General features: G+C 46.3%; 1 protein-coding gene across 1 annotated transcript in view; it reads right to left on the bottom strand.

The window, feature by feature from the left end:
• LOC125947321 (uncharacterized) overlaps positions 1-13,992 on the bottom strand; it is an 89,822-nt gene that overhangs the window by 56,898 nt on the left and 18,932 nt on the right. The window contains exon 4 of the mRNA XM_049671779.1: positions 8,301-8,428. Coding sequence (XP_049527736.1) covers positions 8,301-8,428 — 128 coding nt within the window. The remainder of the gene's footprint in view (positions 1-8,300; positions 8,429-13,992) is intronic.

Genomic DNA, 13,992 nt, shown 5'->3' with positions numbered 1-13,992 from the left:
ACGCTCTTCCCCGGAAAACTAACTGATGCAGCTCCCGGAGGTGATGCTGCACTGCCAACTCGACCGACAAGTCCTCTGCTGACTTTACCGACCCGACAAAACCTGATTGATGTTATAGTCGATGGCATAAACATTCCGGCGTTGATTGACACTGGTGCGCAACTTTCTGTGATGAGCGTCCGACTGCGCCGCCGTCTGAACCAAGTCCTCACGTGAACCTGCTGCATCACGAGCCTGCGCATCACCGATGGAGGAACGCCCACCGTGCTCGGAATGTGCACTGCTCGCGTCAGCATCGCAGGGCACCTTACCACTGTTTTGTTTGCTGTTTTGGAACGGTGCCCTCACGATATTATACTAGGATTGGACTTCTTATCATCTCATGCCGCCCTCTTTGACTGCGCGTCCGGTGTGATTCAGCTTCAACTGCCCCAGAGCTACGACATCCCACAAGAGACCCAACCGCGCTTATGTCCCCTTGAGGACATCCGCCTACCACCGCAATCCACCCAGTACGTTAGTCTGACCTCATTTCCACCTGTTCCTGACGGCGTCTATGTGGTGAGTCCACGTGCTCACGTATTGCTTGAAAGAAACGTCACCGTGCCGCACACGCTACTCACTGTTGCAGACAACCGGACCCCAATCGACCACAGAGCGGAAGTTTTCTATCACGGAACGCGAGTGCCTGACGTTGGTTTGGGCAGTGGCCAAATTCCGCCCTTACTTATTTGGCCACCCATTTTTCGTTATCACTGATCACCATGTTCTCTGCTGGCTCTCATCGCTGAAAGACCCCGACTGGACGACTGGGTCAGTGGGCGCTGTGGCTAGAAGAATACACTGTTACAGTTCTGTGCAAATCTGGCCGTTTACACACTGTCTCTGCCGTCACCCGGTCGACAGTCCAGACCATGATACCCACGACACGGATGCTTGCGTTCTAGCCATTCGAGACTTGCATGACATTTGCAATGAACAATGCCGTGATGACTCTCTACGTCTCCTCATCGAACGGGTAGCTTCTGTGCATCCCGAACCCGCTATCAGCGCATTCGGCCTCTACGATGGCGTTCTGTACCGCCGAAATTTCCGCCCCGAAGGCCCGGAACTTTTGCTTGTTCTACCTCGACATCTTCGGGCAGAAGTTCTTGCGCAGCTACCTGACGTGCCCACCACCGGCCACCTCGGTGTCTCCCTTACCTACGAACGCGTACGACGCCGCTTTTACTGGCCGGGACTGTATCGCTCTGTGCGCCGCTACGTTGCTGCCTGTGCATTCTGTCAGTACCGCAAACGACCTGCTGTATTAGCCGCTGGACGCCTACACCTCATTGATGTCCCTTCCGAACCATTCTTTTGCGTCGGCATCGATCTCCTAGGCCCTTTTCCTACGTCTAAAACCGACAACAAGTGGGTTGCTGTCGCGACTGACTACACGACGCGTTACGCTATAATGCGAGCATTGGTGACAAGCTGCGCTACGGATGTTGCCGATTTCTTTCTGTACGACGTCATATTACATCACGGCGCCCCGAAGCAGTCGCTCACTGATCGCGGCCGCACATTTTTGTCCCGCGTTGTCGAAGATCTTCTTCATTCCTGTTCTGCCATGCACAAACTAACCACCGCATATCACCCCCAGACCAATGGATCAACTGAGCGGCTCAACCGGATGTTGACGGACATGCTATCCATGTAGGTTTCTCCTGACCACAGGGACTGGGACGACTCGTTACCCTACATAACATTTGCCTATAATTCGTCCCGCCACGAGACCGCCGGCTTTTTACAATTTTATCTGCTGTTCGGCCGCCACCAACTTTACCTTTCGACACACTTCCACCCGCGACCAACATTCAAACTGAGTATGTCCGCGACATCTTCGCCCGGACTGACACAGCTCGCCAGATTGCCCGCTCACGGCTCACCGCCTCACAGGTTGCACAGAAGACGAGGGACGACAACCACCACCAGGACGTTCATTTCTCCCCAGGGTCCCTAGTTCTTCTATGGACACTAAGCCGCCGCATCGGATTGTCCGACAAACTTCTCCCGCGGTATTCAACGGGCCTTACAAGATCCTACGCCATCTCGGTGACGTCAACTACGAAGTCTCCCCGCTGGACTATCGTTCATCGTCTGCATCTGTTCCCACTGATGGCGTCCACGTCTCTAGGCTGAAACCCTATTTCCCCGCGACTCCGCCCATATAAACACTACCGCCGAGACGGCGGCTTTCCGACCGGGGCGTGATGTTACGGAGCAGTGGGGCATGGTGTGTCCATGAACAACGAAGACGATTGAGCTAGGGGAGCGTGCAGCTGGTTCGAGCAGCCATCTTGTGTATCCAGCGTTGCTGAAATTGTGTAAATACCTGTAAATACACCATCGATTCACTATTTGTGCCCCGTTGCAATCTCATCATCCAACGAGCTGTTCGATACCTGCCGAATAGCGATGTTGACCCACCGTGGTTGCTTAGTGACTATGGTGCGGGGCTGCTAAGCACGAGGGCCGCACTTCGATAGGGGCGAAATACGAAAACACCCGTGCGCTTATATTTAGATGTATGTTAAAGAAGCCCAGGTGGTTCACGTGCCTCATAATCTAGAACGCGGTTTTCGCACGTCAAACTCCATAAAAAAGAGCGATGTTGTGTTGTCCGGAGCTGTGGCTGATATATCCATCGAGAACTGGGGCACGTAGCTGCCGTACACAAGGATAAGGATGCTCGTCTGCACAACTTGCCATCGGAACCATGTGATAAAATTACGTTATATGTGGAACCCACTTCAACCTGATTACCTTTGCATGAGCACATCGGAAACGAGGTGGAAGTTGGCTATACATATAACGCATGATAGCATGGCATGCCACCCAACTTTGCTCTGAAATGCTATTGATTTGCATGCGCTGGCCCTTCTTTCACCCACAATGCAATTGACTCGCATGGTACTAAAACTTCCGCACAAGAACTACAAAGAAACAAATTTATTTTGTAGTTAAGGTGAAGGCGCTGAAAGATCAACAGTTCTCTTAACCATTTTATCTTCTTTTCCCCTGATGTAGTTTTCACCCTATAGTTTTAAGGATGTATTATTAACACGACCAGCATAAGGCTTTTTTGGATCACGTCACGTGACGACGCTTCTGTAGCAAGACGCTTCAGTGCTTGAACTCATCATCACAGAGTACGCCAGTGGTTCCATTTAAAATCAACCATCACTCAATAAATTGAAAAAGACTTTCACGATTTCATGGAATTTTCTCATGTAAGAGTGCGCTTGCGGGAGCCTGCATTCAAAGCCTGCTTTTAAACAAGGCCCGTATCATAATCACTCAGTGCCATTTCTAATGCCTGCATAAACGGATTTCGTGTGGTAACCGTGTGTATGTAAATTATTTCGTTGTTTCGTACGCTCAGAGATGAAACGTTGACCTGTGTAAGCAACAACCGAATAAAAATAGGAATACATTTGATTCCGAATTTTGCTTCGTCTTTCTACATGCAAATTTCCAGAACACGAGCATGTATTGTGCCTCTAGCCCTTCCTTTGAAGAACTTGGTTTCCATTACCGCTTTGCAATGGAACAAAACGTGTCACCCCCCCCCCCCCCTTCGCGATATTGTAGCAATACCTATCGCTCGATGTTAACCACTAAGATGATCCACCGTTCACGGCTGGTTTATCCCTTTGATAAAGTAGGCAGAGCGTCGCTCACTCTCACCATTGACGAAGCGCACAAAGCTCAAATAGGAATAGCAGTGGAAGAGCCATCACTACAACGTCGCAAGTGCTGCGTGGTTGAAAGTGAGTATTTATCTCTTGCTGAACAATTTTGTGAAGTGAATATAAAATTCAAGCCAACATTCCAATGAAGAGGACAACCGTATAGCTGGCCCACGGGGTGTGACCCGCAATACTATCACAATTTTGTAGCAGAAATCTAAAGAGACTTACGCATTCAATAACACGATGAGTGCGCCCACTCAAAACATCCACGCGACATTTAATCTGAAGGATGGTGCACCCCAGAAGTGCAGTCACTACTGGTGGCTGCATTTGAATACAAGTGCGTACACCTTGTCGTACAACATGGAACCACATTTTATATGGTTAAACTGCTCTGTAAAACATTGAGGAAGGGGAGCACATGCTTGGGGCTGAAGAAGCAAGACGGGTAATCTATTCACAGTATGCACACATTTCACAGAGTCAAAATCTACAGCAGGCCAGTGACTGAAGCATCGTCATCTTTAGCCCTAAGTTCATGCTTCTCTTCTGCAGTGCCCTGCAGAGTGGTGTAACATATTGCCGCAGGGTAGAATTAGTGAATCGTAGGTCTATTTACAGGGTATTTACAAACTGAGCAACGCTGCATATATACACAAGATGGCTGCCCGAACCAGCCGCACGCTTTTCTCGTCAAATCGTTGTATTTGTTCTTAGTCACACTATGCCCCACTGCACGCCCCGGTCTCGGCGGTAGTGTTCCTTGGGGCGAAATTGCAGTGAAGTAAGGTTTCAGCCTAGACAAATGGACAACATCAGAAGTCAGAGGGGCAGACGATGAGTGGGAGTCCAGCGGGGATACTTCATAGTTTACACCGCCAAGTTGGCGCAGGATCTTGTAAGGCCCTGTGTAGCACGGGACATGTTCTTCAGAATGACCAGTTGGGTGGTATGGTGTCCATAGAAGAACTAGAGGCTCAGGGGAGAAATGATCGTCTCAGTGACGGCTGTCGTACCTCGTGTTTTGTGCAACCTGTGAGGCAGTGAGCCGGGAGAGGGCAATCTCGCGGTTGGTATGAGCCCGGGTGCAGATGTCGCGGGCGTATTCAGTCGGAGTGTTGGTCGTATGTGGAAGGAGCTTGTCAAAGGGCAGAGTTAGGTGGTGGCCGAAAAGCAGATGAAATGGCGAAAAAGCCGTGGTCTCGTGATGGACGAATTATATGTAAACGTTATATAGGGTATACGTGCCGTCCCAGTCATTCACCACACCATGAAGCCACTGAAGTTTACTTGCATGCCATTACGCCACTAAGATTTCCTCAGTAATGAGGGACACATTTTCAAAAAAAAGGCATATCGAATCCATCACCATTCACAAACTAGCAAAGAAGACAGATAGCGTCATCGGTCTAATCAAGCGGGTAGCTAAGAGAAGGAGAGGCCTGAGTGAAGAGAATCTGATAAGGCTAGTCCACGCTTTCTTGTTATGCAATTTCACGTACGTAGCGGCCATGCACGTCTGGGAGAGGGCCAAGCGAGACAAGCTAAATGCCATGATAAGAAGGGGGATCAAGAGCGCCCTCGGACTACCAAACTACACACGCACCGACCCACCTCTGCAGTCGAGTATTCATAATACACTGGAAGAAATTGCAGAAGCACAGGAAAGGGCACAGATTCTCAGACTCTCCGGCACCACAGCGGGCAGACGACTCTTAACAGAGATGGCCGGGCGTCCCCCCGGCCAAGGTCGAATACTTCTACCATGACCTTCCGAAAGAGCAGAAAGACCGTATCATCATATCTCCCGCCCCGCGCAATATGCATCCCCAGCGCAACGTGGAAAGAAGGAAGGCCAGGGCCGTGGCGCTCCTACGCCGGGTGACAGAACTCCCTGGCGGCAGCTGCTTCGTCGACGCGGTCCAATATGGCAGCAACGAAAATTTCACAGTAGTGTCCATCAACCACAGGGGTTCGACCGTTAACGCAGCTTCGGTACGAAGCACGTCGTCATGCGCGGCCGAGCAAGTGGCCATTGCTTTGGCCCTCCTGGACGACAAACCATGCCAATATCTTCAGCGACTCCAGGGCAGCCATCCGCGCCTTTAGCGTTGGCGCCGTGTGTAAGGAAGCCTGTCGCATCCTCAACGGCAAAAGCATCGCCACCCACACTCTCACGTGGTTCCCCGCTCACATGGGATCCATCATGGGAGGTCCCACAAACCTCAACGAGCTGGCCCACTCCAAGGCGCGAGGTCTCGCTTTCCGCGACCATGGAGAACTCCCCGGCCGGCCCGCAGTGGTGGAGAACAGAGATGAACCGACAACATATAACGAAATTACGCAGCACTTTTATCTCAGCAGGAGAGACTTTCCCCTTCCTCACAAGAAGTTAAATAGAGCGCAGGCATTGACCCTCAGATTATTGCAAATTAACAGGCTCGTATCCCAGCCCGGCTTTATTACACAAGCTTTCTCCCGACACTTATGCCAGTATTTCTTGCAGGCACTGCAATGACTTCGCTAGCCTAGACCACATGCTCTGACGTTGCCCCTCGTTGCAAGGCACGGAACAAATCAATGAGGACAAGTGGTTCTCCGCTATCAGGAGCCCCGATGCCAGGGCGCAACTATGGGCTGTCCAGAGGGCCCACGATGCGGCGGTCGGGCATGGCCTGACTGTCCCAACGAGGGAGCGGCCCACTGCGCGCTGAATCGCGTACCTCAGGACTTTTATTAAAGTTTTCCATCCATCCATCCATCCATATCGAATCCAAAGAAAACTAAGTGAACGACTTTCCTCATTTAGATAATTCGGTAAGCGCGCTTGGTTCGCATGGTAACTGTGTGCTTCGTTTGCTTCGTAATATGTTCATGAATGATTTCTTCAAAGCCTTGGTTTTATACATCGAAGTGTGCAAATTGACTGTCCTAAATACAAAAGTTCATCTAAAGGTTTTCTAACACTTCGAATATTTCTGAGTGCTCTTGTCCGACCAAGATCTCTATTATGGTATCTTCGACTGGTCGCATGCATCCCCGAGCAGAGTCGTGCAGATCCGGCGTTCCTCGAACTCGGAGGTAGAGGACAAGCGCGCAAGCCGAACGTGTGACTCGCTGTTTGTAGTTCGCCTGCATACACTGGTTATTTTAATTATTCAACTGATCAAATAATATAGTCATAGCAAAAGTGTCCATAAAAAATTGTAGACCATACTGGAAAATTCCTGATCCAGCTTTCTCGATCCATTTTGCTGAGGCATCGTCATTTTTGCTCAGTCATGCTCATGACTATGACTTCTACTATCATCCTTTAGTGTTTTCGTCACTTCGTACCCACATCAGAACGAATTTCAGTGGCTTTTGAGTGTTAAATGGTTTTTTTGCTGGGTCACTCTCATTTTAGGTGGCTGTTTCATAACCTGCATGACACACATGCCATGACATTCATGTCATGACCTATCATTTATGTTCGTCAAACACCGTTGTCATACTATGCCAGTTTTGGTACCTGCCAAGGTAATGAAACGACCATCAGAGCACCGAAATGTAGGCAGCTGTATCATGACCTACATGACATATCATGATATTCATCTCATAACCTATCATTTATGTTCGCATACACTCCTTTCATACTATGCCAATTTTGGTAAATACCTAGTTAATGAAACGACCATGAGAGCTTCAAGACGTAGGCGGCTAGATAGATAGATAGATAGATAGATATATAGATAGATAGATAGATAGATAGATAGATAGATAGATAGATAGATAGATAGATAGATAGATAGATAGATCGTACTGTCAAAGTAGGAAATGTTCGCCAGGGAATGCTTCGCATTTAAAGCTGCATTGCCTGTCACAATTAGGCGTTTGTAAGAGTGGAAATCGCTTCAAAACATGCACTTGCGTGGCATAGTGTAAGGGAAGAGTGTCAGGTTTGTGGGTAATAGAAACACCACGTATTCTTTGTCATTTATGACGTCAACAGTTACGGAAAAGCTGCAGGAGAAATGGCACAGAACGCTGGTTGGATTTATGATGTCTTCAGAAGCTTGTAGTGCCAAGGACGCTGCAAATTACAGCGGGAGGATAGGGAGGATCAAAAACAAAACCTGAAAAACAGATGCTTTGCCTTGTCCTGGAAAAATAAATGAAATGCGCAACATTTCGTTCACAGCAAGTAACATTGTGCCACAAGCTCTGAATAACTTTAAAACTGCTGAGCATCTTTACCCGTGTTTTCTAATTGTTGCCAAGCATCTGTTATCTTTTTTATCATCCAGATCTGCAGGTAACGTTGGTATACGAATATACACAATATTCATTAAGTTCTACAAACACCAAGCTTAAGCGTATACTTGTCCAGTAACAAGGCAACAAGGGTCGCAGTTTGATGATTTTAATGACAATTAGTCATTGTTCAATATGAAGGTTCTCTTACATGCTAATGGTTCACTTTGAACGAAGCTTATGTCTCTAGTCATCTACTAGAGACGTTATTCTTTCTTTGTAGTATTTCTCAATGAGTTGAATGAGATAAGCTTTCAATGTTGCCGTGACCTTTTCCATGAATGTCTTCCATAGGCTCGGTAGGGTATTGTTGTAAATCTCAAACTTGGTAAAATATTTAGGCAGTGGATAAGTTCTTACTTTCATCACGTAACTTCTCATGACGAGGGCAATGCGACCTGTGACCGTCAAAAAATAACAAAAACGTTTAAGGTACGTTTAATATGAAACAACCCGTCGATTGTGTGAAAGGAACCTGTTCAGGCTATTATCACGTCCCCCTACCTTGTAGCTCGCGGTATTTATTGAAGCATATTGATACCATATAGACTGAAATACCTTTTGTCCCAGCTAACGCTAGCCAAGCTGTTTGGAGAAAAAAGTTAAAATAAATACATAAAGCAAGATATGACCATAAGACCCACGGTGCTAAATCGCTATGTTTGACTACTGAACACCCTCGGTCCTACAAGCGTATCTCTCATATCATTTTTTAATATTTTTGTTTCTTTAAAAAGCTGGGATAGCATTAGCTGGGATACTTAGTGGACACCTCCGTGATGCCTCTTTCAATTAACCCGTGGCGCTCACTCCCCAGCTGCTGCGCAGCACCTCACCAAGGGGGTGGTCAGACATGCGACGCGGCAGATGGTGCTGACAATCTCAGGACCCGGAGAGGCGACCACTGTTAATGGAACCTGGCAGCGTTTAACAAACGAAACTTATCGAGTGAGGCCAGGTTATCTGAACTCTCTAAAAATTATCGGTAATTTCCTTGGGTATTGTTGGCTTTGGTGGGGTTAGAACGTGGGGGTTATGCAATTATGACTAAAGGCCACGTCCTCTGCTACAGAGCTCTTCCAGATAGAAGATACGGACCTATACGAACGTAAGTCAAGTTTAGCGCTGAGAAAAATGTTACAAGCCGGCACCATCTGTGTGAACAACGATACTATCAAGACGTACACGTGTAAAGCCGGCAATCCTAGCACCGTCATCATTGCATCGCGTGCAGCGCCTCCAACAGACGGATACTGCCTTTATAAGCGACTGCCCTGGAACGGCTATCATCACTTTGGCAGCAGTGGTTGCAGCTTATGAATTGCTCCTAACCATTCTCTGCATATTTTTGCTGGTTAGTGCTTCTGAAATTTTCCTTATAGCTCATAAGTTTCCGCCGCCATCGCTGCTGCCGTTTTTTTTTTGCTCTGTGTATTGATCTGCCTTATTCTACGAGATGCCCACTAATTCCGAGTCGGCAAAAGAAGTTGAGCTTCTCCGTTCCGAAGTCGCAGAAATGCGTCAAAATCTTAGTGTGTTTATTGAGTTGTACGAATCTGCGAAAGCAAGAAATGACAACCTTCTCCAAGAAAACAAATCCTTGAGACACGATAATGAGTCTCTGATTGAAGGTAACAAAAGAATTTCACGAGTAGCTGACTTGAGCAGTATTCGAGGCAAAATAACGTAGAAATTAGAGGTATTCCAAAGACTGAAGGAGAAAGCTGCCTAACCATTGTCTAGGCTTTAGGTGACAAGATTGCGCGCCCTCTCACTGCTGGTGACATTGATTGACATTGTTCACCACGTGCCTGCTAAACGAGGAACCAACATTATAGCGCGGTTCTGCTCGCGACCAAAAAAAGGGTGAATTTGCGTCTAAAGCGCGTAAGGCAAGACTCACAACAACTGCAACAGGGCTGTCACATAAACCACCCACTTCTACTTTTGTTAATGATCACCTCACACCGGATAATAAGCGGCTTTTTGCGCATGCGCTAGAACTCAGCCTAAAGGATGGAAAATTCTCTACACCGATAACTGTGCCATCAAGGCCAGAAAGTCGGAGAACAGCCGTGTTCATCGCATATGTAGTGCGAATGATTTGTCAATCTTCAAATAATTTCTTCCTTGCTTCCATTAACTTCTAATTCATCATGACTGACTCAGTTTTTTTCTTGATGAAGCGAAACCTCTACTTAAGGAAAAACAACCCACATTATCCTTAATACGTTTGAACATCCGCAGCATTCGTAAGCATCATGATGATTTCATCCCTCTTCTTTGGATTCTTGATCGTGCCTTCTCTTTCGTATGCTTTTCTGAAACGTGGTTATCATCTCATGACGGGAATCTATACGGTCTTTCTGGCTACACTTCTGAATATTGTCATCGTGAAGGTTATAGTAGTGGCGTATCAGCCATTTTAGTACAATCAACATTGTCATATAAACATCCGCATGATATTTTTTTCGTGATTCTCTGTGCGAATCAGTATGTTAAGGAGTAGAGATTAATAACCTGCAGCTATCTACCAAACATAACATCATAATTTCATGCATTAATCGTTCACCTTCTGTAGCTTACATCGAATTTTGTAAAGAATTTGAGCAGTTATTAAACACACTCACTGATGAGAACAAGGAAATTGTGACATGTGGCGACATTACCATCAGAATTATCAATCCTGACAGTCAATGTTGCTTTGAGTACTTACGTACTTATCTTAGCTGTAGACTCTCGTCACTAAATACAGCTCCAACCAGGTGTGAAATAGGCGTACTTAATACTTTATTGACCATGTACTGCCTAGCATACCCACTGAGCTACCCGCAGCTGGAATAGTGGAATATGCCGTAATAGACCATTACCATATATTTTTTGCCTAGGTTATGTAACGCTTTCTCAAGCAACAAAATATGTCAGGATTTTCTTTGATCCTAATAAATTCACTTTTATGATTCGTGCGATCGACTGGGCTGATGTGCTTGTAGAGCAATGTGGCGAAAATTCTTTTGAATCTTTTTTTTTTTGCAAAAATATCTGAATGCTCTAACTTATGTACAAGTAAAACTACTGTGACGGGGTGGTTTAGCTAGCCAAGAAAGCCTTGGATTCGCGGTTCTTTATTAAGATCCATTAAAAAAAAAGACGCAGTTTCACCTGAAAGGCGAAGCATGAATTCCGATAGCAAATGTGTACAGAGCTATACGGAGTAATGATATTAGCTTTATCAGCTGTATAAACTTGGACATGCAGCAGCACCGGCAACGCGCAGAACTGTTGTCGACGCCGTCGGCGTTTTGCCCGCGTTCGCTCAAAATGCCTGCGGCGTTGGTGACTGTTGCCGGAGCCTCTGATATAAATAGGCACTTGGTGCCGCAGCTAAACGTCGCCTCCCTCCCCCCCCCCCCCCCCGCGGCCTTGCGTGCGTGAGAAGAAGGCCCGTTTGCTCTACATATATGGTGATTGTAAAGGAGGAAAGAGACGCCTACTTCTGCAGCCCTTAAGGAAGCACGGCGCAGAACGCGCGTTTGTTCTCCGCCGTGCGTTCACTCCCCGTGAAAGAGCGCGTCCCTCGCGCCCTTTCACTCGCACATACAGCGTTCGGCGGCGCGCGGCGACTATTTCATCTCCATTGACGTCATACGGAACCTCACGGCGACGGCGACGGCGACGGCAACGGCGACGGCGACGCCGACGGCAGAAATCTGCTTTTGAGTGTCCATATAATTGCTATCGCAATAAAAGAGATGATCTTCGTGAGAAACTTGAAGTCCAGCCATTCAATAATGCGTTGCGGCTGCGCTTCCACACATACTCAAATGTTTTAACAGCTACTTTAAAAAATGCCAAGCGAAAATAAAATAAAGAAAAAAATGTCTCAGTTTCGCCCTAAGGGCGAAGCAATGAATGCGATAGATACACAGCAATGTCATACGAAGTAAGGTGAGCGGCTTTGGTAGCAACAACACGCAGAACTGTTGTCGACGCCATCGGCGTTTTGCCCGCGTTCGCTCAAAATGCGTGCGGCGTTGGTGACTGTTGCTGGAGCCTCTGATATAAATAGGCACTTGGTGCCGCAGCTAAACGTCGCCTCCCTTCCCTCCCCCTCCCCCACGGCCTCTCGCGCGTCTGAAGAAGGCGCGTTTGCTCTACATATATGGTGATTGTAAAGGAGAAAAGAGACGCCTACTTCTGCAGCCCTTAAGCGAGCACGGCGCCGAACGCGCGTTTGTTCTCCGCCGTGCGTTCACTCCTCGTGAAAGACGCGCCCCTCGCGCCCTTTCACTCGCACATACAGCGTTCGGCGCGCGGCGACGATTTCATCTCCAAATGACGTCATACGGAACCTCACGGCGACGGCGACGGCGACGCCGACGGCAGAAATCTGCTTTTGAGTGTCCATATAATTGCTATCGCAATAAAATGTAAGTGATACCAGACGAAACTGGCAGGTTAATAAAGAATTCTTGAACATTAGCAGAACTAAAATCGCATATCGTGTGGGAACCGCGATTATGCTAATATTACTGACCCTCAAAAGATAGCTAATGTTTTCAGTGACCATTTTAGTATTGCAGATGGTAGTCAGCCTGATTCAACGTCACTTAGTTTTCCGCGCTGTTTTCATTCCTTTTACCTATTTCCCATAACATCGCAAGAAGCGTGTAATATTATGAATTCTCTTTAACCAACCAGTCCATGTGTCGGCTTGATACACGCCTCTAGCATTAAGCTTGTGTCTAAAGAAATATCACCTTCGTTAGCACATATAGTAAACAGATTATTTATAGATGGCATCTTTCCTAGTCTCCTCACGACAGGTAAAGTAATCCCAATATTTGAAAAAGGCGACCGTAAGTGCATGAGTAATTACCGTCCTATCTGCATTTTGTCTTCCTTTAATAAGGTGATTGGAAAACTAATACAAATCCCATAACTAAATAATTACCGAAACTTCATCTTTTAGCTCCTGATTATTTGGTTTTCGTGAGAATTTGTCAACTAAACTAGCACTTGTTCCTTTCACTGAGGAGGTTCAATTAGACACCAATCAAGGCCTCTCAGTTGGTGCTCTCTTTATTGATTTCACAAGGCGTTTGACACAATTAACCATCTTATTGTTTTAAGTATACTTGAATCATGGCATGTCTGGGCCGCCTTTACGAATAATTCGCAACTACCTAGTATAGTGACCCTATATAGTCAAAGTTAATGTTGTCTTCTCGTCATCAAAAATTGTAGATACAGGCGTCTATCAGGGATCAATACTTGGGCCACTTTTATTTCTTCTATTCATTATTGATTTGCCACAAATATTAATACATACGCACTACCTTATTTAAGCTGACGATACCACTGTTTTCGCATCTGATAAAAATTTATTCGTATCGCAGCATAAACTTAACTCTGAGCTAGCGAATGTTCATTCTTGGCATGAAAACGCATGCTAACCATTCACCCATCTAAGACAACATTTATGGTATTCCATTCTTCAAAAGCTTTGCACATTGATTCTATTGTAGTGTCTCTAAATAATAATGCATTTGCAAGATCCGCGTATACTAAATTTCTTGGTGTAGTTTAAGATGAGAAATTCCAGTGCCATATTCAATCACTTCTTCAAAAAATCTCATTTGGTATTCCCATCATCATAAAAACTCGCTCTTTTTCAGCAAAACATTCTCATGCCTTTATATTACGCGTACATACACTGTCATCTGTCATACTGCCTGTCATCTTGGGGCAATACATATTCCACACATCTTCATCAGCTAGAAGTTTTGCAAAAGCAGGCATTACAATTATTTGCATTCGAATCGCATACATCTCACTCCCATATTCTGTTCCCTAAATTTTTTACCTTTAGGCATGTTATTCATTCATAAACTGCGACTACTAATGTTTCGTCTTATAAATACAGAGCTTAATATTATAGGTTTTACTCGCTCTAGCCTCA

Source organism: Dermacentor silvarum, chromosome 8 (genome assembly GCF_013339745.2).
Source record: "Dermacentor silvarum isolate Dsil-2018 chromosome 8, BIME_Dsil_1.4, whole genome shotgun sequence".
NCBI classification, from domain to species: domain Eukaryota; kingdom Metazoa; phylum Arthropoda; class Arachnida; order Ixodida; family Ixodidae; genus Dermacentor; species Dermacentor silvarum.
Note: the sequence above shows the minus strand (reverse complement) of the source record. Positions and strands in the feature narration are given on the sequence as shown.